This window comes from Archocentrus centrarchus, chromosome 14, assembly GCF_007364275.1.
Source record: "Archocentrus centrarchus isolate MPI-CPG fArcCen1 chromosome 14, fArcCen1, whole genome shotgun sequence".
Classification (NCBI taxonomy): domain Eukaryota; kingdom Metazoa; phylum Chordata; class Actinopteri; order Cichliformes; family Cichlidae; genus Archocentrus; species Archocentrus centrarchus.
In genome coordinates, this window is record NC_044359.1 from 37293353 (window position 1) to 37321131 (window position 27779).

Below are 27779 nucleotides of genomic sequence, written 5' to 3' on the forward strand. Positions count from 1 at the left end.
AGGTTTAGCTGAGAGAAGTGGTGGTTCACTATTGCACTGTGCAGTGTTTATGTATGGAAAAGTGATTAACAAGAACGCTTACTTGCCACCTAATGATTTAAGTCAACATCTGAATTCAGCTGAGGGGAACAAAGAAAGGGTGGAAAATGTTCCAGTCTGGGGCTGTGTGTGCACCAGTGGCAGGAAGCGTTGAACAGGTGGGGGAAGAATGATTAAACTACATCAGAGCAAACTGTGGATCTTAAATATGCTGCTAAAATATCTCAAAATGTAAACTTCAAAAATGCAGAAAATTAATAAATTAAAAATAGAAATGCTCTCAGATGACAACCAAAATATTACAAATGCCAAATGTGTTATGTTAGTTCTCACTTGTAGTCTTTTACATTTGCAGCAGTTTGTGTTTTCAGATTTAAGTGTAAGGTCTTTAAAACCTGCTGCAGGGGTTGTGCTGCTAAAAATCAACAAAACATCAGATTTGCTCAGAAGCACCCAAAAATGTACATATAACTATTTGTAATACGTCAAGTGAGTAAATTATTATTTTTTATGTTGCTGCATAACCAGGTGTGGGAGGCCATAGTGACGCTGCTTTATTTTCCGGTGTGTGTGATCTTGGCTTGGATCGCTGACCGACGCCTACTCTTCTACAAATATATGCACAAGCGTTACCGCGCTAACAAGAGGCACGGCATCGTGGTGGAAATGGAAGGTGACCTTGCCCCCAAAGCCAGTGATGTGATCATGGATGGAAAGTTGTCAGACATCAGCTCATGCCCTGGAAATTCCTCCACTGTTACGGTCTCTGTGCAGACAGGCAATGAATTAGACCCGAACAAAGATGAGGTAGGAATCAGGCAAACATGTTGCTGAGCCACTCAGACTGTAAAAAATAGTATTTCTTTCACATTAAGGTTTTTTAGGTTTAACATCTATTTTGTTTTAGCTAATTGGAGATCATATTCTTTTTGGCTGCTCCCTGCTCCCCCATCTCGCCCTATCTCTAGCATCCTCTTCTGTCACAGCAACCCTTTGGATGTCCTCCTTCAGTACTGTAAATCCATGAATCTTCTCTGTAGTCTCTTTTGTTCCTGCCTGGCAGCTCCATATTTCAAATCCTTTGTCCAGTATATCCCTCGTGTCCAAACTGTCTTTGCCTCTCTAACTTTGTCTCCAGTGCACTCAACCTGAGCTCTCCTGCTGATATACAGCTATGGTCAAAAGTTTACACACAACGTCAGTAGTACAGTATGCATACATCCCCACTAATATTTGTTTAAAAGTCCTTTAGAAAGTTGTTCCTGAACATCCCTCTGAGAGTGACAGTTTGGGTCTTCTTCCAGATCTCGGCAAAGTGGTGACACATCCAGATGACTTGTACTTCTTTGAATGGATCATTTTGGAATCTGCAGATGTTTAGAAATGGCCCATTAAGCCCATTAAGCCCAAAGGCCGGACCTCAACCCTACTGAAAATGTGTGGCCTATGCTTAAAAGCCGCATCTGTGTCAGGAAACTAATTTCAATTAACTATACCAATGCTGCCAAGACAAGAGGTCAAATATCCAGCCAGAATTATGCCAGAATCTTGTTGATGGCAACCAAAAGCATTTGTTGAGGTGCAACTTGCTAAGGGACATTTAACCAAGTATTAGTAGGGGTGTATGCATTTGTTTGGGCCTGTATGTATACTTTTGACCGTGTGTGGATTAGAGAAAATCTACAATGAAATAAAACTGGTGCACCCAAATCTTGTTTTCCTAAGTCATTAAAAATGTATGCTGTACAATCATTCCACCCTGGGAGAAGAACAGTTCAAAGAATTAAAAGCCTAAACATGATGAGTGCATCAGTGAGTGGATGAGTGTGGTTGTAATAACATTTGGAGCCATGTAATGGGAGTTCATATAAGATTATCAGGCTTCCTGAGGCTAGTAGGATTTAATCCCAGTTGGAGTCTGAGGTGCCGTTTACACGAAGCCGTTTTCACTGGAAACGGTGTCGTTTTGATGCGTTTCAGCCTTTCGTTTACACGATGGCGTTTCAGAAACGATCCGCGTTTACACGAGGACATGTGAAACGATGAAAACGATGTAGTTCCCATGCCAGGCCACAAGTTGGCGTTGGTTTTCTCTTTGCAGTTTGTTTACGCAAGACGCGCATGCGTGGAGTGACACAGTAGGTAGTGCGGCAAATTGTTCATTACTTACAAAACGGCCAATGTGAGAGGTTTTGTGTGGACAGATGATGAGGTTGGATCGCTGCTGCACACAACGCTGAATTACAAAACGGTAAAAACACAGGAAAAGCATAAGAAGCACTCGTGAATCCGCGAGTACTGTTTATCAGTTTGCGCGTGCGCGAAAAACTGGCCGTCGCAACCATAGTGCGCATGTGCGAGTCGAGCGTTTTCAAATCACCCCGGTTTCAAGTGTTTACACGAAAACGCAAGCCGGTGCGTTTCTGAAACGCTCCACTCTGGACCCCGTTTCTGAAACACATCGTTTTCACTCTGTTGTCGTGTAAACAGAAGGGCGAAACGCATCAAAACGACACCGTTGTCGTGAAAACACAAGGCCGAAACGCATCAAAACGACACCGTTTCAAAATGAAAACGGTCTCATGTAAACGGCACCTGAATCGGGAGCATGACAGAGTGGCAGACAGCAGGAAGCTGAGCAGCAGGAAGCTGAGCAGCAGGAAGCTGAGCAGCAGGAAGTTGAGCAGCAGGTGTTCCTGAAGTTTTTCTTGGTAAACATTTGTCCAAAGAAGCAACAAGATTTTTGTCATCACAGACTAAGATATTTCTTCTGGTTCTCGTGTGAGCAACCACCAAACCCTCTTCACACTCCAACTTAAAACTTCTTTTTTTTTTACCTTTTCCTGTAAAAGACACTGCTGAGCAAATTGTGTTTTTAAACATTAAGCAACACACACATTTCTGTAAGAGCAAGACTTAAACTAACAGGTCTCCTTCTTTGAAAGGTCGTCCGCATCTTGAAAGACCTAAAGGAGAAACACCCGGACAAAGACTTGGACCAGCTGATTGAGATGGCCAACTACTCTGCCCTGGTTCACCAGAAGAAGAGCCGTGCCTTCTACCGTGTCCAGGCGACTCGCATGATGATCGGTGCTGGCAACATATTAAAGAGACATGCTGCTGAGCATACACGCCGCCCGGGAGCCAGTGAGGCTGACAAGGCCACGTGCTCGCACATTTGTTTTGAAAGCGCCCAGTATCAGTGTACGGAGAACTGTGGCTCTCTGGCCCTGGGGGTGATCCTTGATGGCGGAACAGGCCAGAATACGTTCTATGTGGACTACTGTACAGAAAATGGTTCTGCCAATGCTGGCGCAGACTACGAATTTACTGAGGGAACCCTGGTGTTCAAACCAGGAGAGATCCACAAGGAGATCAAGGTGAGAAAGGAAAAAGTTGTCTCAGTTGAAAAAGAATTATTTGCGAATGTCAGTGTTTGATATTAAACCTCACTGTCGAGTGTCAAAAGCCAACAAGGACACTGCAAAGTTCCACTGCTGTGGTGGGGTCACCAGGAATTTTGATTTCTCTCCTATCATTTTGGTGTCTGTTATCAGTGGGATCCAAGAACCCATCATTCTGAGTGTCTGCATTAAAACGGTTAATGACCATGTGCATCTGTGAGGAATGTACCATTACAGTACTTTGCTCTCCCCAGGTGGGCATCTTGGATGATGACGTCTTTGAGGAGGATGAGCATTTCTTTGTACGTCTTCAGAACCTGAGGTCAGAGGAGGGTGGAAATGAAGGGACGGGGACTCCACCCAAGGGGAGACTGGTGGAGCCGCTGGTTGCCACAGTCACCATCTTGGATGACGATCACGCTGGCATCTTCACCTTTGGGCAGCAGGTGCTGCGGGTGAGTGAGAGCACAGGCATGCTGATGGTGACTGTGGTGAGGAACTCGGGCTCCAGGGGCACGGTTGCTGTGCCATACCATACAGAAGATGGCAGTGCCAAGGCGGGAGTGGACTATGAGGAGACCAGAGGGGAGCTGGAATTCACCAATGAACAGACCAGGTAAGGTACAGTAACAGAGGCAATGACTGGGAAATAGGGGGACACTGTTGAAGCTATAGTCTGGTTATCTCACTAACTCCTGACATGCCCACTCTGCCTGTGGCCCTCAACCTCAAGCCCACTCACCATAGAAGATGTAAATTGTTAAAAAAAAAAATAGGCCATAAAATCCAAAATGATTTCCCAAAATATCTGGCCATTGTAAATGTTCCTTAAGTAGAAGTGAATAGTACAATGGTTGAGGACCTCCTTGTTTTATGCACGACGATGAAGGAACATTTTTACTCATTTGGTGTACAGCACTTTGTATTTGCTGTGGCTTTTTTAAACTGTTTGATAAATAAAGCTTGATGATGATGATGACGGTGAACATACACTTTTTTTTTTTACTTTGGGACGACAATGTAACACTTTAATTATGCCCAAAGTTTAGTTTCCAAAAAAGAGGGGATGCTGTATAAAATAACACAAAGAATTTACTGATTTGCATCTCATGTCACAGAATCTTGACTGTTCCTAACAACACAGAGCAGGTCATCTGCTAATCGGAGGGTTGGTGGTTTGATTCCTAGCTTCTCCAGTATTCTTGGACAAGACACTGAAGCCCAAGTTGTCTCTGATGCATCCATCAGAGAGAGAGAGAGTGTGTGTGTGTGTGTGTGTGTGTGTGTGTGTGTGTGTGTGTGTGTGTGTGTGTGTGTGTGTGTGTGTGTGTGTGTGTTAGATTCAACAGTTAACAGCACAGAACAAAAGCACTGTATGAATGTGTGTACAAAGCTTATAGTACAAAGCACTGAGTGCTCAGCTGGAGCAGAAAAACACAAGTATCGGTCCGTTTACCGTTCTTGCTTGACGTGTAAATAATTAAAAAACATCTAAAAAGTAAAGTTTCAGTAGCTGACAGGTTCACCGCTTCAGCAGCCACATCGTTCCACTTAGACTGTGGCTGTAGCTCAGGCAGTAGAGCAGGTCACCTACCAAGTGGAACGTTGGTAGTTCGATTCCTGGCTGCTCCAGTCTGCGTGTCAAAGAATCCTTGTGCAAGATCCTGAATACTGAACCCCAAGTTGCTCTCTGATGTGAATGTTAGGTAGAAAGCACTGAAGCAGAGAAAGAAGCACTTGTGTGAAGGAGGCATGTTGTATAAAGTGCTCAAAGCAGAAAAGCATTATATAAGAATCAGTCCATTTAATACTAAAATCAGCAAAGAAGGCAGCTTAAAACCCTGTATGTATCATTCAGTTGAACTATTCTGTCTCCAGCCTCTTTGAGATGCTCTTTTAACACTCAGTCATGTTATAGACCTGAAGCAAATTAACCCGTGTGATCCCACAGGTGCTTTTTTTAATATTCAAATTCAAAAAGGGCATGTATGGATTTAAAGAGTTTCACTTTCTTTCTAATTTGCTTGTAATACACTGCCTTCTAATTACATTCAGGATTTTAAATGAGCCTTCTTAGGACAAGTACGTTTAACCATTCATCCCCCTCAGTGCTTTGACATTAATACTATTATGACCTGTTAGTGCTTTAAGGAAAGGGGCATCTGAACCTCACTGCAAGATTGCTTTGGTTTATTGTTCACCATCTCCAGCTGGAAGAGGTCTTTTTAGACAGAATTACTCAGTGACACCCAAAGATAATCTCCTCATGATCAGGTGTGGGAACCCCCAGTCACCCAGTTTTTCTCATTAAATGTTCAGCTTGTATTAAGCTGCATTTGCATGGATTAACTGTACACGTGAAAGACTATGGAACATCAGGAAAGTGCATGAGAATTTGTAGATAGACGTTAATGAGCGTGTTAGAGTGTTGCATTTCTTTCTTTTTCCCTGCAGAGATCACTTTGCAGTTTCTGCATGCTAGACTGTCAAAGGATCCCACAAAATAACCACACTGACACGTTTGACCTGTGTTTGTTATTTCATTTCTCTTCGGCGCACCAAAGAACAGAAGCATACTGTGTTTAGATCTGAATCATTTAAAGCTGCAGTGATTGATTATTGAGGCCACTTCAATTTGTGATGTGATTTAAAAGATAGAGCAGGTGTTTAAGAAGTGGAGGCTATGATGAGTTATTCTTCCTGTGTAAAATCAAATCTGCTATAGAAATAAGTGTGTGTGTGTGTGTGTGTGTGTGTGTGTGTGTGTGTGTGTGTGTGTGTGTGTGTGTGTGTGTGTGTGTGTGTGTGTGTGTGTGTGTGTGTGTGTGTGTGTTTGTGTGTGTGTGTGTGTGTGTTTGTGTCTTCAGTCAGACGCTACAGGTGTGTATTATAAATGTGGAGGAGTATGAGAAGCAGGAAAACTTCTTCATCGTGCTTGAGAACCCCAAATGGCTAAAGCGAGGACTTTCTGGTGAGTGTGTAATTGTTTCTTTACTGTGTAACTGACTTGTGTTTGTTATCAAAAGGAATCTAATATATCAGTTGTGGTCTTTTTTTCCTTCCTGTACACTAATAGAAAACATTAAATGAGAGCAATGTCCAAGATCAAGTATCAAAACAGTAACAACAACACGGGCGGCTGAATGGCGCACACGTGCGTCAGAGCGAGTAACCGAAGATAACACGCAGCTCACTGCTGTCTCTGTTTCACTGCAGCACAGACGCTGCAGCAATTATGAGTTTAGTGTGTGTAATTGTTTGTTCCTGTGGCCTCATTGTGTCAAAAGGATGGTGCAGAAATTGGATATGTGCACGCCAGTGAAGGTGAAAAGACTCAGTTACACCACTTTGTAATGCACAGTAATTTATTGTGTTTGCTCAGAATGGAAATGAACACTAACAGTGAGTGTTTGGTTTTTAGTGCTGTGCTGCTGTGTCAGAGTGTGAAAGTATTGCTGGTATATTGTCCTCAGTCACTGTCTGTCTGTCTTCACAGCGCTGCTGCTAAACCAGGGTAAGATTGTTTGGCTGTAGTTTTGCATGCTGAAGGTGATCTGTGCAGTATTTTAATATATCTGCTTATTATTATGAAATCAGAAATCCTTGGCTATAAATTAGACAACGTGAACCTAAGGTGGAGAAAACACCACCTTCTTGGCCAAGTTGTACAAGCAAGATTGTCTTGAAAATGCTGCTCACGACACCTTTAGAAGATGCCATAATTTGAAAGTCTGTTCTGTCATTTTTTTTCTTTACTTTTGGCTTTAGGTTTGGGCATTTAGCCGTGACTGAGGTTAAGAGCATGCGTGTGAGTTGCCATTAATGTTTGAATAGTGATTTCCTGTCTGTGCTCACAGGCAATCCCACCCCTGAGGAGGCGGAGGCCAGGAGGATCTCTGAGATGGGCAAACCCATTCTTGGAGAGTACAGCAGGCTAGAGGTCATCATAGAGGAGTCCTGTGAGTTTAAGGTGTGTGTAGCGGGGGCTCATAATAGGTGCAGTTACACTTATGGTTAAACACATGCAGCTTGGTGATTCACAGTTTGAACAAGAGCTTAACTTAAAGATTTGATTTTTAGGAAAATTCCCTTTAAGACGTTAACAAAAGGTTGTACGAGTGTGTAGTTCTGTTCATTAACCTCCTGCTGCCCTGTTGTGCATCAGACTCCCAATGGAATACTAGACCAGGTACAGTTTTCCCCACGTGCTGTGTTTGATGGGAATGATGAGACTTTCCTCACTGACACTCTCCTGTTTCATTCCATGTACTCTTATTTGGCATAGAGGGAATGTGTGTGCATCAGTGTGTATTGTGTAAGCATTGCTTGGTTAAATTCATTCTGTATATACACTCACCAGCCACTATATTAGGTACAGCAGGTTGAAACCCCTTTTCCCTTGAAAAATACCTTAATTCTTCACAGCATAGATTCAGTGAGGTGCTGAACACATACCTCAGAGAGTCTGGTCCATGTTGACATGACAGCACCACGCAGTTGCTGCAGATTCATCAGCTGCACATCCATGATGCAAATCTCTTGCTTGACCACATCCCAAAGGGGCTCTGTTGGACTGAGATCTGGTGTCTGTGGAGGCCATTTGAGTGCAGAGAACTCATTATGTCCCTCACACTGTTACACCACCACTGCCAGCCTAAACTGTTGATTGGACCATTCTCTGTAAATCCTAGAGATGGTGGGAGATGTGTGGGAAAATCCCATCAGATGAGTAGTTTCTGAAATACTCAGATCAGCCTGAATGGCACCTAAATCAGCTTTCCCATTCTGATGCTCAGTTTGAACGTTAGCAGGTTGTGTTTATCATGTCTACATGGTTGAATGCATTAATTTGCTGCCATGTGATTGGCTGATATTTGTGTTAAAGAGCAGTTGAACAGGTATACCTAATTAAGTGGCCAGTGAGTGTAGCTCATTCTAATTCTCTGTTAGAGCAATGAAACCAATTGATCATTTAAATGCTTTTATTTTATTTATTATTTTAGTGTGTTTTAAATAATAAAACAAGTAAAAATAATAAACTGAGACCTGCTTTAAAGAGTCCTGAAACAGTTTAATCTGAACCCATCTGTTGTGTATGCATGTAAGCAATGACTGTTTCTGCTTCAATACCAACATATTTAATTTGTTGCAACAGAAAACTGTGGACAAACTCCTCAAGGATACAAATCTGGCTGTAGTGATTGGCACACACTCATGGAGAGAGCAGTTCATTGAGGCGGTCACAGTCAGTGCAGGTCAGTGGCTGTTTTTGGAGCCTCACTCCTCTTTCTAAAACTCAGGTTTGCCTGTGAATCATTACAGAACTTGTATGTATATATTTTTAAGTTGTACATTGGTGGTTTTCTCAGTTTAACATAAAATTCACAGGTGTCTGTCACGGTCCTGGGTGGTTTGCCCGGTGTTTTGTTCATTGTTATATTTCTTTTGAGGTTGCTTATGGGTTTTGATCCTTAGTTTGTTATAGTTATTGTATTCCATTCCTGTCTTCCGACATCTGTGTCCCTTGTGTTTGCTATTCCTCCTGTTGTCAAGTCTGCGTTTGTGTCTTGGTCGGTCACTTCCTGTTTTATTTTGACAGTCCCTCGTGTTCAGTTTTGCTTCCTTTCTGTCTTTAGTCTCATTTGGTTCCCCTGTTGTCTCCACTCTCCCCAGTTACCCTGTGTGTGTGTGTTTAAACCCTCAGTTCGCTTCTGTTCCTTCCCTTTCGGTTTCCAAGTGTGTCACATTATGGATTTAATGTCTAACCTTGGATTTTGCATTTTGGACATTGTTAGAGTTTCAGCATTAAAGTCTAGTTTTGCCTCACACGTCCTGCATTTGGGTCCAGCCCTGCCAGCCACACAGCCCGAGTGTCAGAAAATTTGAGCAACCATGTCTTTTAGAGGCGAAGCCTCTTCAAAAACTTAAGGCTCCCGAGATACCATGACTGAGAACACAACTATGTCTGTAATTAAATATGCAGGCAATCTGGGTGCCAGTTTAGCTCAGTGGGCATGCAGGTGCCCACATGCCCCTCAGCTGAAATGCAGCAGCACAGGTTTGAGTCTGACCTGCAGCCCTTTGCTGTGTCTCCTCCTCTCCTCCCTCCCACTTCATGTCCATTCTTCACTGCTACACTGTATGAAGACATCTCATTTTCATAGTATACAAGCTAATGAATGAGAAGCAAACCCGAACAAGTACCGGGGCCAGCTAAAATGAAGGCAGGCATTGTGGTGTGAGGGTAAAGATTTTCTGCATCTGTCCTCATGGCAGTAGGGTGATCAGCTGTGTGTTGGTAAGTACAGCAGAAGGTATTCAGGTTTCCAATAATTGACCTCAGCCACAGTCATTTGGATGATGGAGGGAATCAAAGTGGATTCACAGCAATGATGGAGTCCCTCAGTCATATGGATGAACTCCAACTACCAGCAGTTCAACATTCAAACTACAGAAACGCTCCTCCACAAAGCTGCGTGCACACGACGACTGATTTGCTCGTCATGCAACAGTCTCTGGTTCTGGTTGCCTCGGTAACATTCTGGCATATTTACTAACCAATCACCGTAATCAATCACCGTTACCTACGCTCTCATTGGCAGCCACTTTAATCACTTGCCTTGAAGTCGAGAGTTTATCTTGGAACTCGTCTGCTTCACATCACCAGCGGGTTATTCCACTTACACTTGATTGTGTTGCCACAGTGAAGTTCGTGAGAGAGGTTGCATCCTTCTGTCATGAACTTCACTGTGGAAGGTTGAGGTGCAGGACTCAGAACAGGGCTGAACTTAAAACATCAGCATTTATTGCTGGAAACTCAGGACAAAAACAGAACTGGAGCCAGCAGAACCAAAGGAAGACGAACTCAGACAGAGGGACCACACAGCAGGAGGGAAACTAAGGTGAGGATGCAGCAGACAGCAATGGGAAATGCAGACAATACAGTATATATGCAGGGAGTGACGAGGGACAACAGGCGACAGGTGGACAGAATCACACTAATGAGACACAGGAAGCAACACTCAACACGACACACAGGGAGCAGGAGGCTAGGAAAATAAAACAGGAAGTGAGAACTAAACAGGGAAAAGTCAGACATGGCCTAACCACAGCTGACAAAAGGGAAGAATGCAACTAAAGCAACTTGGAAATAAGAACAAAGTAAACTAATGAACCCATGAAATAAGTGTACACATTACACAAACCAAAGCTCAAAAGAACTGAACTAGGAAGCCCAAAACTGAAAACGCTGGGTCGTGGACTCAGGACCATGGCAGTTTGAAGCTGGATGTCTTTTCAAGTTATCTGATCACTGCGTTGCTGCGTATCACGTCCTGTAGTGCAATCCCTTTACATTTTTTCTTACTTCTCATATTTATGTCCCTGTCGACCTAAAAAGCCCTGAAACCAGTTACAGGCAGACTGAGGTCTGGGAAGTGTGGAATGTACTGTAATGTACTGAGTGTGAGGAGTCAGGACCCAAGTGCAGGATGTGTAGAGGCACACAGGAATGAACCTACAATGAGCCATTTATTTGGCTGAAGACCAGAGTACACATTAAGGCGAAACAGAAAATACCAAAGGGAAACTGAAAGCATCAGCTACAGAAATCTAAATTGGAAATAAGCACTAAAGGTGGGAGCTGGAGACACATAGGCAAGATGAACTGATACTCTGACAAAGGACAAAGGGAGACTGAGATCATATATACACAGAGGAAGCAGAGACAGCTGAGGAAACACACAGCTAAACTAAAGGACGAGACAAGGAAGTAAAACTAAATACAAAACACAAGAGACCGACGTAATAAAACCAAAAACACTGGGTAACTGACCCAGGACCAGGGCAGCATCTCTGTGGAAGAGAAATCCAGGTTACCCCCCGCCCCCCTGATTTTTGGGGGTTTAAACTGACTAATTTACTGTAAACTCACCTTGGCTTATAGATAGGAACATTAATTAAGAATATTAATTTCCAGATAAATACTTAGCTGAGTATTGCATTGAGTATTGTTTTGAAATGTCTGTAATTCTCAAAGAGTAGAGGGAGAATACTGAATATGAACGGGGTAAATAAAGGCAAGAAATCTGCTCAGTTAAACAACTCATAGCAAGATCTCATAGCATCCTGTTACAGTTTTCTTGTTTAGAGCTTCGTCTGATACTGTGAAGTGATCTGTGATTGGACCAAAGTGTGATTGCATCATCTGTAGATGCCGACGTCTTTTTTTCTTGCTTTGTTTACCTTCACTGTTTCTTGGTGAACAGGTGATGGAGATGATGCTGAAGGACAGGAGCAGCAAATGCCCAACTGCTTCGACTACTTCATACACATATTGTGTATCTTCTGGAAGATCCTGTTTGCTTGTGTTCCACCCACTGAGTACTGGAATGGCTGGGCATGCTTCATAGTGTCAATCACTGTCATTGGTATTTTAACAGCCGTTATCGGAGACCTGGCCTCCCATTTCGGGTGCACTGTTGGTCTGAGAGACACTGTCACTGCAGTGGTCTTTGTAGCACTGGGGACTTCTCTTCCTGGTTAGTGTATTTTTTGCTGTTGTTTAAACAGCTGCTGTGTTGTTGTAAATGTGTTGCTGAACAGCCTCATTCTCTAACTTGACTTTAACACCCCCCCCCCCCCCCCCCCCCCCCCCCTCCCCTCCCCTCCAGATACCTTTGCCAGTAAAGTGGCTGCTACCCAGGATCAGTATGCAGATGCATCTGTGGGAAATGTGACAGGAAGTAATGCGGTCAATGTGTTTCTGGGCATAGGAGTGGCCTGGTCTGTGGCTGCCATATATTGGGAAGTCAAAGGGAAGGTTTTCTATGTGGACCCTGGATCACTGGCCTTCTCTGTCACGCTCTTCACCATTTTTGCCTTCTTTAGTATGGGAGTGTTGATGCTTCGCCGAAGGCCGTCCATAGGTGGCGAACTAGGAGGCCCACGCATCCCCAAAGTCCTCACTTCACTGCTGTTGTTTGGACTCTGGTTCCTCTACATCCTCTTCTCCAGCCTGGAGGCCTATTGCCATATACAAGGCTTCTAAGAGAGCACGTCTGAGGAGAGTCTCACACATCAGCAGGACATTCAGAAACCTCCCACTGACAATCAGTTACTGTCATCACTTGACAACTGCTGCCATGATTCAGAAACACATGTATGCACACTACAGATTCACACACTGCCGGACTGTTTCATTCTCACCTCATGAAATGCAGCAACTGTTTTTTTGAGAAAGCAGAACAGATGTGAAGTTGCTGGATTTTGTTGATCCTGGCTCGATACCTCAAAGACTCGTATCCTGGATTTCCAGGATCAGAGTAAAAAGCCTGACTTCCTGATACAATAAGACAGCACAGGTGACCACTGTAGGTGATAATGCAGAGTAAGCTGCTCAGATGTGTGAAAATACCAATTAGAAGAACACCACTTTGCTTCAGGTTGTAGTAGTTTTGTTTTTATATATCAAGAGTGTATCATCGAGCTTTATACCTTCCTCTGGCAAAAAGAGAAGCCGTGTTTGTCAGTTCTTTGTCAGTAGTCATGAGCTCAGGTGATCTGAAGGAAGCCTGCTAGCCAGTCAGAAGCAAGTGAAATCATCTGAGCACAGTTTTGTTACAGTGTGCAGGTGGAGGGACAAGCTGCTGTCGTGAAATATGTCTCACGGCTCGGTTGTGTGTCTCTGTTAAGTTATTGTGACATGAGGCATTGTTTAATGGAAAGCACTGCACCTGCTTAGTGTGATCTCACTGTAGGCACTGATAGTAGCAGCACTACATGGACCCTGCATTGAAATGTGAAACTGATAAGGAATCACACAGTGAAGTTCTAATAAGCACCTTGTATCTGCCATTAAGTTTGACTCTGAAAATAACCATTCATTCTCCCCTGAAGTCTGTTTATTTATCAATGCTGTAATTTTATTGTCTTTCTAATTTTATGTATTTGAGCTATTGAGGGCAAAAGCACATTGTAATTTATTGTAAGTTGTCATAATTACATTGAAATTTTAACTGCATGTGTCTCGGTTGGGTTCATCACTCACACTGTTTCCCTACTTCTGTCATTCCTCGTGAGCACAAAAAAAAGCATGACATGACTTATTGAGGCTGTATTATAATTTTCTGTTCTGTGTTTTAAGTTGGACTCATGGAAGTTAACAAGAGGAGTAACAATAAGGAAAGAAAATCAGTAAACCAAGAAAAAGGAGGATGATGGTGTAATCCTATAACGTGTGTCATGAAGGTCAGGCCTCAATTAAAAATTCACTCGCTGAGATTTTAGGGCATTTAAGCAGAACAAGATTATCATGTGGGGAACAACTGGTAATTTTATTGTAGCCAACAGTAACTGATAGCATTAAATGGTAAATGTGAAGAGGAATGTATTTTTCTTTTCCTCATTTATTGAGAGGTGACTTGTTTTGCTACCACTTCTATCACTAGAATACACAAATGTATTGTAGCAACATTAGTGTAGTTTATTTAAGATGTGCAGAATCATTAATACAAGACCCTTATTGACAAATGTGCTCCAACATGGAAGAAAACCTTTACGATGTAGTGACCCAGCTTAGATTTGAACTGGACGTTGGTCAGAAAGGTGTTTGTCATCCGGCCAATTAGAAGCAAGTCTCGCTACTCGGCAGCCATCTTGAAATACCTCTGCATTTCCACGATTATTTAAAGGCGTGACTCAGAGGACAGAATCAGATGTAAATCCAGTGTAGAAAGTTCGGGAAGTGCACACTGGACACAATTTAACAGATCATGTTGAGCCCTGTGCTCTAATACAGGCGCTGGTACTTAAAGATGGTGCTGCACATGAGATTGTGAAAAAAGGATTTATCTAAAGTTGCAGTTCAGTCATTTTCTAAATGTACTGTCATGAACTTTAACATGAACTTTCATATTTAACATGAGAACTATGTCTGTAGAGTCTGAGGTGGAGCTCTTTGGTGTTTCTCTGAGCGTTGCATGGTCTGACCTCGGGGTAAATCTCATTTATGCTTAAAATCTGCCAAAAATGTGCAAATATAGTACAGTAGAAACGTAGCATAACAAAAACTGAATTAATGTACATTAAAGTACATTAAAACTGTGCTTAAGTGGAGTACTTAGTTACTTAGTTACATTCATATCCAATAACTGGACCACTAAACTATAACATTAAAATAAACCTCCCTCCAGAGTAAACAAAGCCATGTGATTAGAACTTCCCTTTAATTAAATGGACTAGTTCTTATATAGCACTGTTCTACTCTGGAGCACTCATACAACATGTTTACCCATTCATACAAGCACTTCCATGATTAAATAAGCTAAGTGCTTTTATTATCATACTCCAAGGATACACTAGCATGCAGCCAGGAATCGAACCGCTGCTCTACCTCCTGAGCTACAGCCACCCAGAATATCTGCTCCATTGCTGCAGCTCATGGGGATCTTAATAAACTAAACTAATTCCCCTCAGAATTACTCCATGCTGTCCTGGAAGTCTGCATCTAATTACTCCATCACCCAGAAATTCAAGACTGTAATGGTTAAAAAACAGTTCCTACAAGGGGATGTAAACAGGAAGTATGTTTAGTGCTACATTTTTTGCAAATGGGTGAGGTGAGGGTGAGGTGTTCCGGGCATGTCCCACCGGGAAGAGGCCCCGTGGTAGACCCAGGACACGCTGGAGAGATTATGTATCTCTCCAGCTCGGCTATCTCCAGCTCGGCTATCTCGGCTATCTCGGCTGGCCTGGGAACGCCTTGGGGTCCCTCCGGATGAGCTGGAGGAGGTGGCTGGGGAGAGGGAAGCCTGGGCTTCTCTGCTTAGGCTTCTGCCCCCGCGACCCAGCCCCGGATAAGCGGAAGAAAATGGATGGATGGATGGATGAACTTCCTGTTTGCAGTGGCATGACGGACACACAGCTGTCAGTGGATCGCACTGAGCCTAAGGAGTAGAGTTATAGCACCTTTTTAAAATATAGCGTCACAGATAACGCAGACATTTTCCTTTGTACACAATCAATCCAAACAAGGTTAATTACACCAAATCAAGACTGTGCACCAGTAGTGTTCAAAACTGACTCTGAGATAGAATATGAGTTAAAATTTTGCATTTATGATTTTGCATTTATGACAACCACCACTGCAGCTGCTAACTGTGCAGTGGGTCAGAGCTGAGCTAAAAACTCCTGAGCTGATCACTGCAGTGAAAGGTCGTTTAGATGTGGCTTCAAAATAAGTGTGAATGGACTGCTGAGCACTTTCTGCTACAAGTCTCATTCACCCATTCATTCTGTGCCTTAAACATCTGTCAGAGAAACACACACACACACACACACACACACACACACACACACACACACACACACTATGGGAGGCCACATAATTCAAAAGCCCGAACAAAGCCAGAGACCACTTTTCCAGCTGGACCCAGTATTCGATCCACTGGGCAGGGCAGAGCTATCCAAACCAGAAATACTTTTACTTTGAAGGATTTTGCACTTCCCCTGATCATCTTTTAGTGAATTAAGTGAACTCTGATTGTGGAAGACAACATTTAATGTGACTGGGATCATTTGTGTGTTAATTTAACTGTCATCTTGTAAAATATGTTGTTAAACGTATAAAACAGAGCGAAAACTAAACAAGAACAAAGAAGTAAACACAGAGGCAATAAGTTTCCACACTAGGATAAAAGAAAAACACAGACCAAACCAAACACAAGTGAGGCACACGGAGAATACACACGGAGCTAACAGACCAAAAACAATCTACAAACAAACAAAGGGCTACACAAGGAACCAATACCAGGCATCAGAAGATAATAAAACTCATAAGCACCAGGAAATACAAACACTCAACAGAAAACCACAAACATAAATCACTTCTCAAAACCAAAACCAAATCACACCCTCACAAAATTCCAAACCCTGGGTCCAAGACCCTAAAGAGGCCACAGCCCTCAGGGAATGCCGTTTCCTTGAAAGGGTGCACGTGGTCTGCAACAATGCTGAGGTAGGTGCTACGTGTCAAAGTGACATCGACATGGATGGAAGGACCTCACACAACAGACTGCGATGCTCTGTGTGTTCTGACACCTTTCTATCAGAACCAGCATCAACTTTTTCTTGATCTGTTGGACCACACAGGTCAGCCTTCACTCCACGCGTTCATCTATGAGCTTGGCCCCCCCCCATGACCCTGTCGCTGGTTCACCCCTGCTCCTTCCTTGGACCACTTTTGGTACATGCTGACCGCTGCAGACCAGAAACTCCCCTCAGGAGCTGCAGGTTTGGAGATGCTCTGACCCAGTCGTCTAACCATCATAATTTGGTCCTTGTCAAACTCGCTCAGATCCTCACGCTTCTTCCTGCTTCTAACATCAACTTTGAGGACACATCCCACCCACTAACAGGGTTATTCACTTCACCTGTCAGCGGTCATAATGGTGTGGTGTATATTTATATTTTTCTGTTCTGTAGCTGGCCTGAACACTGGAGTCCTGGGATTTTGAGTCTTGTGAACCTCACTGTGGCCTGTGGGCCATGGTAACATTTTGTGCAGACTGTGAGTGTCACGAGGAAAGCGTGTGAAACTCTACATTTCATCCATAGATGTAGATTTCAGGGGGAAAGAGTGCCCCACATATTTTATACACTATATTTTATTCGTAGCAATGTGATATGAACAGTTTTCATTGATGTAAACAGGTGAAACTTGCACATTTAAGCAGATTGTTTCTCACATATTTAATCAGGCGAACATAAAAGAAGAATAAATCATTTATGCTTGTGTGTATATGTGGAAAAGTGGAAATGATTTTTTTCAAAGCAGAATGCCTGAGAACCTCAGTTAGATGAGGACACAGCTATCATAAACTGATGCAGGTATATATTGGTGCATGGAAAATTAAAGGAAATCACGTTTCTGATGCTCAAAATTCCCTGGTGGAAACTGTATGTGCTGTTTCAGTCATCTGAACAAGAAAGTTCACCCTCTTTGAATTCTAAGGTTTTACACAGACTGAAAATCAGCCTTCATATCGCCTCATACTAACTGTCAAATGTGGTGGAGTGATGATTTGTGTGTGATTTGCAGCCACAGGAAACGACTCCTCCGTATACCGCGGTATTCCAGAGGCAAATGTGAGGCCATCTGTCTGACAGCTAACGCTGGGCAATCACTCGGTCATGCAACAGGACATCGATGCCGAGCACAGCAGCAAATCTACAACAAAAATGGCTGAAAGAGAAAAGAATCCTGGAGCTGCGATGGCCCAAAGTCCAGAGCTCAAACCTCCACGAACTGAAGCAGAGCCTCCAAAATCCGTCCACAGTCATGTGAGAGACTGACAGTCACACAGAAGATGGTTTCTTCATTAAATCAATAAAATAATGTGAAGTTTTGGATGAATTCTTTATTGTAAAAGTGAGTTTGAGTTCTGTGGTATTAAGTGTGGTCTTTTTGGGATCCTGTGTTTCTGTTCATATTTCCATTATTGTAGTAAGTGATAGTTCTGAATTATTGATTTGCATTGGTTTCAGTTCCTACTTTGAGTTTATTTGTCAGTTCCTTCAGTGTCCCCTCATCTCCTTCACGTAGTGTTCGCCTGCTTTATTTCATTTCTGTCTATTTAACATTTTGGACTTTCATCACTGTTGGATTTAAACTGGCTCAGACTGTGACCACTCATCTCTCAGTACACCTGACTGTTATAAATATGTGTGACACTCAGTATTTAAGTATTTCTCATTCAGTATTTAAGATCTCACAACACATAAAACCCATTTCAGATTTCATTCTTTGCGCACTTTTTGATGAGGACTTAACTTTAAACAACTAAAATCATAATAATAAAGTGACTTTTTTTGCAAATTAAATGCAAAAACACATCTCAGAGCCCATTTTACTTGGAAAAATACTAAAGTAAATAATACATATTACAAAAATTCAGAAGTAGCCATTTTACTGCAGCTACATTGGGTTTATGTCGCAGCTCCCTGTGTGTGTGCGGAGCTTCCTGAACCCACCTGCACAGAAGAAGGAAACGTTCTCTATGCAGGGAGGGTCAGGAGGCTCCTCCTGGTGGCTGAAGAGGGTGGTGCTGGAGGCTGTGAAAAAGAGGTGATGTATCATTTTGGAAACAAAAACAGCAGCTGCTTTATTTTGTTAAATTCAGGTGGATACAAGCTGTAACTACGTAAACCTGCAGTGCTGTAGGCAGAGGACAATCACAGGCACCATCAGTGACCTTTAGCCCAGCCCTGAAACATTGGCATTTTCACTTGATACAAAATAGGATATAAAATGTCAGACACTGTCCACAACCTAAAGGTTGAAGTCAGTTATGTTAGACTGTCTTTCACAGAATGATATCATATTGGTGCAATTTGAGTTTTTCAGCTTTGTTACAGTTTTTTCTAAAAGCAGCAGGAGTGAAACCATGATGCTGATGTGCTGACAGTGTTCATTTTTAATCTTTGCCACCCCTGAACTCATAGTTTCTGCCATAATGGCCCCTTTAACCCGTGTCACCCTGTCTTGTCTTGGTGATGCTCGCCTCTTCTTCAGCCTTCTGGTGTCTCATCAATCTGCTGCACTCTGAGTCAGCTCTGCTCTCGCCTCCTGTGCTGGTTGTGAAAAGAAAGTAATCAGCTTGTGCTGATCAGACTACCCAGATCTCTGCTTTGATGTCACGATTAAGTATTTGATGAAGTATTTGATGAAGTATTTGAGCTAAAGGGCACTTCTGGATGCTGAATGGCAGCTACATATTTATGTATTTATTTATATTTATGTGCAGTAATCAGCGTTCTGTTGTTGTTTACTCCAAATGGATCCTCCACCCTTTCCACCTCTGAGTCTTCACAACCACACCCCCTCCCATTTTGTCAGCTTACTGCTTTCCTTGTAGCTTCACACTTAGCACTTTAATAATCACTCTCCTTTTACAAGGTTTGTTTGTGTGGGGCAGCTGTGGGCTGACTGTGGGCTGCCCCACAATAAGCAGAGTGGGGCCCAATGTTGGCTTGCAGCATAACCACAGCATGAACACCCTCTGGATGTGGGCTGCCCCACTGTGCCCCACACTATGTGCCGCTGCTGCACCCCACAGCACGGTGCCCACGTCCTGCAGGAGAAAACAGTCGATGAACTTTTGTCTGCTGCAGCCAAAACAAATTACAAAATCTAAAGTCATTAGTTTGCACCTTACCCCTCAATTCACCTTAAAGAAAAAAACAGCAGGATAGTCAGTGATGAAGTCTTTCTTAAATTGCCAGCATGTATGTAAATCCTAACAAAAACATTATTAATCTTGGGTGCTGGTTTAACTCATCAGGTTCTGCAGGTGACCCATGTGTCATGAGGCCCAGGTTTGAGTCCACCCAGACCATTAGCTGTGTGTCTGCCCGTTATCTCCCACCTCTCTTAAACTGTCCTGTAACAAAGCCCCCCCTCCCTAGAAAAAAGCCTCATTACAGATGGTGACTGGACCTCTTTTTGTTTCTTGAAGACGTTTCACCTCTGCTTCAGTTCTCTATTACAGACTATGAAAACAAATAGACTAAAGTATAATAGAGTCAGAAAGACAGATGACTTGGAGGGGTGTCATCATACGTACTTATACAAAGAAGAGAGCAGAAGTTATTTAGGTGCTTGGTAATATTTAGTTATGCTTTTATGCTTTTATGGTTACCTGAGCAGCAAAAGCAGGTCTCCTGTTGCTAAGCGGTCCTCTGTTTTGTACAGCTGAGTGTGAAGCAGCTGAACTGAACCAGTCACCAAGTCGACTTGATCTTCCTCAGGGGGACGGGGGATGCTCTCAGCTTCAGTTTCATTCTTAACCTCTCCAAACTCAACCTCACTACACTCTTCTTTGTCTGAAGAGACATGCAGTGCTGTGAAAAAGTTTTTGCCCCCTTCTTGACTTCTTTGTACACTTATATGTCTCAGATGATCAAGCACAGTTTGATTTTAGACAGAGATAACCTGAGTAAATACAAAATGCAGTTTTTAATTGATTTCAATTTATTAAGAGAAAAAAAGCTGTCCAAACCTCCCTGTGTGAAATCAATTACAAGCACACAATTTGTTCCCACATCTTTAGCTGAATATATGAAAATGTCGAAGATAACACAGGTTAACAGGCATAAAATAATATTTCTGCACCAGCAAGGTGATTCCCAAAGAGGTATTACAAAAACTCAGCATGGTGTCTCCTTAAAGATTTTAGAAACCTGGAAAATTTCTGGCTAACCAGTTAAAACTGAATGAAGAAAAAACAGCTGTTTATTCTATTAAAGACTCGAACGGTAACATCACTCACGACCCACAACAAATAAATAACTCTTTCAAAGACTTTTATGAAGCTTTATATTCATCACAGATTAATCCATCTGATACTGCTATTGAATAATTTCTAACAATATAAATCTACCTAAACTAAATGAAGAACAGGCTGCAGCTCTGCATTCGCCTCTTTCATTGCCTGAATTCCAAAAATCCCCACAACACCTAATAAAGCCCCAGACCCGGATGGTTTCCCAGCAGTCTTATAAGAATTGTTGGTCTGAGTTAGCACTCACTTTTTCAGAATGGTGACTCAGATTCAGAACGATCTCACACTGTCTCCAAATATAAACCAGGCAAAGACCCCACACTCCCATCCAGCTACCGCCCAACCTCACTCATTAATGAAGACCTTAAAATAATTTGTCCTTGCCAGAAGGTTAGAAAAAATGACCATTTATATAATATATCCTGATCAAACAGCTTTCATCAAGGGTCTCAGCCAATAATACACGCAGACTAATAAATGTAATAGATTACTGTTCCATTAACAAATTAGAAACCACAGTTGTCTCTTTAGATGCAGAGAAGGCGTTTGACTGGGTTAAGTGGAAATTTTTATTGGCAGCTCTGTACAAATTTGGATTTGGTTCATCGTTCATAAACTGGATCAGAACACTGTACAGCTCCCCAAATGCACGTGTTAGAACAAATGATCTTGTTTCCCAAAGCTTCAGTCTGCAGAGGGGCAGCAGGCAGGGCTGCCCACTCTCTGACTCACTATTTGTCATCTTCATTGAGACACTGGCAGCAACAATCTGACAAAATGCAAATATTAAAGGATTCAAACAGAAAATACAGACCATGAGATAAGCCTTTATGCTGATGATGTATTACTTTTCTTTGGGAACTCACGAGTTTCTCTTCCAAAGATGATCACATTTATAGATAAGTTCTCATCTATATCAGATTATTCTTCAACTGGAGCAAATCAACAGTTTTGCTTCTGAGGTGTAATTTTCAGAACACCTCCAGGACTCCACTAAAATCAGGTAATATTAGATATTTAGGCATAAATTTAATTAAACCATATCCGCCCATATACATATATATATATATATATATATATATATATATATATATATATATATATATATATATATATACACATATATATATATATATATATATATATATATATATATATATATATATATATATATATATATATATATATATATATATATATATATGTAGCGAGAGAGAGAGTAGACTAAAAATAGGAACTTTGTATCACTTTAAAGTATGGGTAAAATAGGTTATTTATGGACACAGTGTATATATGTTGAATTTTTCTAATTAGAAAAGATATATAAATGACATGGTGTGATGGTTAGCACTGCTGCTCTGACACCTGAAGGCCTGGGTTCAATTCCACCTTGGCCCAGACCTCTCTGTGTGGAGTTTGCATGTTCTCCCAGTGTCTGGCTGGGTTCTCTGGTTTCCTCCCACAGTCCAAAGACATGCAGTTAGTGGGGTTAGGTTAGTTGGTCACTCTAAAGGGTTATTTTTCTAATAATTTAAAGGAAACAAGACAACTGAAATGTACCTATCCAACTGTTAGCTACAAGTATTCATCTGTGCCCAGCAAACATTTGGAACCTCAACATTTAGAGCTGCTAACTTAGCAGCTCAGATACATTGAAAACATTAATAATAATTTGCAATCCACCATTTTTATTTTCAATTCTTGATTAAAAGTGTTCACTGAAAGCATAAAGCAGTAAATAAACACAAAAAGGGCATTAGGACAAATATACTTACATACATTTCCTGCATATTACACAACTGAATACTTAATTCTGAAGGCTTGTGTAACATCTACAATATAATGTAGTTAGAACAGGTCCTACATGTAGTATGCAGGAGCTGGGTACAGCAAATACGGGCTGAGTTTATGCTCTTCTGATGGAAAGCTGCTGTTCTCATGAGCCTGACGGCGGTAGTACCTGCGGAGGGCAGGGCTGCCAGGGTGGCACTGTCTCACGTGGAGGAAGTACTCATCAGGGCGGCTTGACGTATAACCGCAGTCTTCACACACAAAGATCTTGGAGCGTCTCTGGCGGTAAGCATACTGCTGATGTACACCGTGAATCTTTCTCATATGGGACTCCAGAGAGCAGCGCTGTGTGAAGGCTTTCTCACACAGCTCACACTTGTAGGGACGGATACCTGCAGCAGTGGGAGACAAAGACATTTTCCTCCTTATGCATTCCACCGAGGCTGACGCCGTCAGAGCTCAAATAATGAATGAATATATTTATTAACATTTTAATAGACTGAAAGCAGATTTCCTAATTATTTACATTTTTGTAGCTGATTTCTGTTAATGCCAGTCACTTTAAAGTTAATGCAAATCCCACCAAGGAATTCTTACAGATTTATTAAAGCAACATTAAAGAGTACGAAAGAGTCATTTTCCATAGAGTACATTACTTTTAACTGTATGTGTACTTTTTACTTAACTTAACTGTACTTTTTAACTGTATGGCAATAACATCTAGTTGCGTGTAACAGAGTATAAATGGATTGTGGTTTTTTTCACTGTTATTGGGACTTTCTAATGGACTGAACAAAATGCATTAGTGTATTCTGACCTGTGTGTGTTCGCATATGTCTCTTGAGGTCGAAGGTATCGTTGAATCCTTTGCCACAGAATCGGCAAGGATGCCTCTTCACCAGGCTGTGGCACTTCAAGTGGCGGGTCAGCATGCGTTGTAGGGGGAAGATCTTGTGGCACACTGAGCAAACAAAGTCACCTGAGACAGGGGAAGCACGGGGACGTGGCTGGTAGGGAGAGATTTTAGAGAACTATTGAATAACTATGACAAAACTTTACTGTAACAATCATCTTTTCTCTGCTCTCTTAAGCTTACAAATAAACAGGATTACAAAGAGCTAATACCGTGTACCAAAACCTTTCCTGGAACAGCTTCCATGTTTAAGGAACAGCTCGGTGTCACACTCCGTTATCATAAATCTACTGAGCTTTCTGACAGGAAACTCTACTTTGTCGGCCTGAAGCAAAATGCCTTTAAATGATAAAGAACAGACGCCCAGTTCTTGATCTGACCCTGTATCCACATTTTATGTTCTCAGGTAAATGATTCCAGCACAGTTATTAGTCTAGTACACCACCCCTGTCTTGGAAAGCGTTAAATTAAAGGAAAATCTGAGGTTTTGGAGACACATCACCACCAACCATGTGATGCTAACTTGTCTGCCATTTTGGATCTGTGACAATCATGTGACAATGTAGGCTTAAGTGAATAAGGCTGCAGTCACACAAGGGCAGAGACTGGTTCATCTGCCAATCACCTGTCGCTATGGAAAAATGTGTATTCCCTGACGCGTTGGTAAATGCCTTCTTGTGGTTGCTTTGGTCACTCGTATTTTGCTGTGATTGTAATTTGAGTGGGAGTGACAGACTTGTTTACAAACACTGACCAGTTACTGTAGTTGCAGTGAAACTGTGAAAAGTGTGACATGCATCAGAAAAGGAGGGAGGAGCAGATGGAACAAAGTGAAAGTTGCACCTTCTGAAACATGCTGGCTGCCATGCTGAGGCTTAAAAACATGCTTTTACTCTGAAGGCAAAACTTCTCTATTCCCAGCTCTTTTCTCCATCCTGCCTTCTTCAAGCTTTGCTTAAAGCAAAGAGTGTAAGAAAATAAAACAGTGAAACAGGAGAAACTAAGTGTTGCTTCTCTTTTGTCAGTGCTCCTAAATTTGACATGAGCATTCATCCACTGGTCTCTGACAGTGTTGTCCATCCATGCATCCTTTTTGCCCCACTAATCCAGGTTCAGGTCGAGAGGCAGCAGTCTAAGCAGAGATGTGTCCGTTCCCAGCAAGCATGGTTGAAATCCTTACTTCTGCTGCGAGCTACAGTAATAGAGTCAGTCGATGAGCTGAACCGGTCTGCCTGCTGTCCACACCTCTCACCAAATGCAAACATTTGGCAAAGCTGACTTGGGACTGTTGAGCATCTAGAATCCTTTATCAAACTAACATGGGGCAACACTCCTCTCCCAAAGGCCCACCAGCTGGTCTCCTCAGCTCCCAGATGTTTACAGATGGTTGTTAAAAGAAGAGAGGAAGCTACACAGCAGTGGATAATTTAAGAAAATATTGTTTTTTATTGCTTTGTGTTTATTAGTTTATTTCAGAAATAAGAGCTGGAGTGACATCACTGCCAAGTTGACTGCATTCCAGTAGTAAAGTCAGAAAAGCAATAAAAGCAGGATTTGTTTTGCTCCTGCCGAGGTAGAGTCATTCAGCACAGTGCAATACCTGTTGGGCTTAAAAACACTGATTCATGGAGCACCGGATCTGTTCTCTGTGGCTTATTTGGTGAATCGCGGAGCGTCTCTGACACCCATGAAGCTGGAAATCCAACTTGGAAGTTGAAATTTCTGATCACCTTCACAACTGCTGTAGTTTTGTAATCTACGTACACTTTGAAACAACTGTCAGCACAACCCATTTAACTATGTCATAAGCTTTCAGTTATTGATCAAGTGGACCAGAAGCAAGCACAATCGTTGATGCTAAGAATTTCATATAGAGGTAGGGGTGTGCGATATTGACAAAAAATAATATCTCGATATTTTCTGTAATTTTCTCGATAACGATAATAAACAATATTTTACATTATTTAAAAATGTGTTCATACAACAAGTGCAAGCTGGTAAAATATAAGACTTAAATCAGTGTTTTTGAGACATTAACTTATTTTTTATTTTATTTAACCTTTATTTAACCAGGAAAAACACATTGAGATTAAAATCTCTTTTTCAAGAGTGTCCTGGACATCATGACAAATATAAATAGAAAAGCTTGGGTGAGTTTTTCAAAAGCAATCGCTTTACAGAATGAAAAAAAAAAATAAATAAAAAAAGAAGCTGTCCAGGGGGATTCCCCCTACATTACAGCAAAATAAAATCACAGAAACTACACACCCTCATCTGATCAGAAACCTGTTTTTTTCGCACCTCTTCAGCGTATTATCCGAGGCTCCAAACAGGTGAGCTCCGAGAACGTCGCTGGGTTTGGACGCAGTGATTGTAACATACCTGCTTTAACTTAAAGGATATTAACATCTATCCTTTCATTTTCCTCTTTATTCCACTAGTCATGGTTTGTCTTTGTCTTTGTCTTGTTTTTTCCCCTAATTAGCATACTCAATATCGTCAGCTCGCACATCGTTAACACGGCAATTACGATATTATCGTAGACTATATATATCGCACACCCCTATATAGAGGTCCATCTTTCCCTGTTTAATTATTCAACTGGTTATCAGCTCATGTTTGTGAACTATAAGCATTAAACAAGGTTGCACAGGCTGCGTTCCTCTACTTTAATGTAAAATGTTGTTTTCTTATGTTACAGTTGGCTCTGTCTTCTGCACTTTTTTGTACACAGTTTTGTTGAAATGTCTTCAAGCAACATCTGGTAACCCCCTGACTTCCATCACAAAGCTGCCCTCACAGGCTTAATGGGAATCCACGTCCAAGTATGTGAGCCTTATAATGAAGTTATTCTGTGTTAAAGTCTGTAGTCTGTGGTCCTGCCTGAGGTCATGAACCTGCCCAAAATACCAAACTGCAGCCAGTCCACTTCTCCACCACCTCCACCTTCATTCTGTCTCTTTGCCTTTCTAGTTGTGAGCTACCCTGGCCTGTTCCAGCAGTCGCACACACTGATGCTAGCCGGGTTGTTAAAACTATGCACTAAACACCGAGTGAGCAATCAATGAAGTTATTGCCATTAAAGGAGTGACACCCTATTTGACAAGAAAATACAGCCCATACCTTTGCTCTGCTGACCAGTGCCATTGTGCTGGGATGATAGGAGCCCTGCAGCGTCAGTGTGGACCATCCTGGTCTGGTTTCAGCCCTTGGTCCTCCCAGTCTTGCTAAAGGTACTGGCACTATAATTCCTCCTGCTGCCTCACATGCTGAGGGGAGTACTTGCTGAGGCATGGTGGCAGGCTGTTGGGTGCCAGGACTGCAGGATATCTGTTTTTTAGTATTTTGACTCACTAAAAAAAACAAACAAAAAATTTCTAATTAAATTACAAGGATGAGAACTGTGATACAGACTAATAATGATATTGTTATGGCTTTATCATTTTGACAGCTGAAACTAAACCAAGTTACTTGAAATTCATACCTTCCATATTTTCTACTTTCCACTCTTGCTGTTCGGGCTCTTTCCACTGCCATGCTCCACATGCCCCACGTTTCTTTTTCACAAGGAAAGACCTTGGCATCCTTTAAATGATCTCAGTCCGATTCCTTGTTTTCCTCTTCTTGACCGATCTGTTTGTTAACCTCACCCTCTGATCCAGTCACAGTGCTTTGTAATTTAATTTGTTAATGTCCAAAGTTCGGGTCTTACAAGTACAGCCTTGTCCTTTGACAATCAGCAAGTAGAGTGTCCCAGTAAAATCACAGTACTCATTTTCATAACACTCTCTGGAAAGGGTGGTGAATGTTTGAGGGATGGGGAGGGAGCGATGGGGGGTTGGAGAGTCACTGTTTTAACAGGAGTACACCTGTGCTGACTGTGCGTGTGTGCCATTTTAACTGGTCCTCCACTGGTTTTGCATGTCAGGTAGTGAGAATCCGGGGAGCTTCACATTCAAGTGGCCCTTGGTATGCAAATTTTGGCCCTGGACCAAGCCCTGGCCGCGGACAAAGGGCATGGCCTAAGTAACAGGAGCAAGCACAGTGGAGCCACAGCCTTAACTGCTAGGTAAATCAGCCCTTTCTCTTTTTTAGGGCCTTTCTGTGGCAATTGTTTGGAGGAATTACAGCGCCTCTTAGAATGCATACAAAGCCCATTCATCCACCATAAAAAGACTGCAAACACTTGCAGTCTATTGACTGAATTGTTTACATAATTACATATATGATGGCACCTTTTAATCCTGTTGTGTTTGAGCCCTGCTACTTGCCCAGTAGATGTCAGAACACCCC

General features: G+C 42.1%; 2 protein-coding genes across 2 annotated transcripts in view; one reads left to right on the forward strand and one right to left on the reverse strand.

The window, feature by feature from the left end:
* slc8a2a (solute carrier family 8 member 2a) overlaps positions 1-13241 on the forward strand; it is a 42268-nt gene extending 29027 nt beyond the window's left edge. Inside the window, exons 5-12 of the mRNA XM_030745972.1 lie at positions 568-846; positions 2985-3419; positions 3698-4059; positions 6311-6414; positions 7301-7413; positions 8599-8698; positions 11711-11983; positions 12116-13241. Coding sequence (XP_030601832.1) covers positions 568-846; positions 2985-3419; positions 3698-4059; positions 6311-6414; positions 7301-7413; positions 8599-8698; positions 11711-11983; positions 12116-12492 — 2043 coding nt within the window. The 3' untranslated portion in view covers positions 12493-13241. The remainder of the gene's footprint in view (positions 1-567; positions 847-2984; positions 3420-3697; positions 4060-6310; positions 6415-7300; positions 7414-8598; positions 8699-11710; positions 11984-12115) is intronic.
* A 9306-nt stretch (positions 13242-22547) lies between these two features.
* On the reverse strand, positions 22548-27087 carry LOC115792675 (putative transcription factor ovo-like protein 3). The gene is made up of 4 exons (XM_030747300.1): positions 26971-27087; positions 26610-26839; positions 23391-23580; positions 22548-22965 (listed from the first exon to the last, which is right to left on the reverse strand). Exons 1-4 carry the CDS (start codon positions 27068-27070, stop codon positions 22643-22645), a joined length of 843 nt encoding a protein of 280 aa, XP_030603160.1. The 5' UTR covers positions 27071-27087; the 3' UTR covers positions 22548-22642.
* Between the last annotated feature and the right edge of the window lie 692 nt (positions 27088-27779).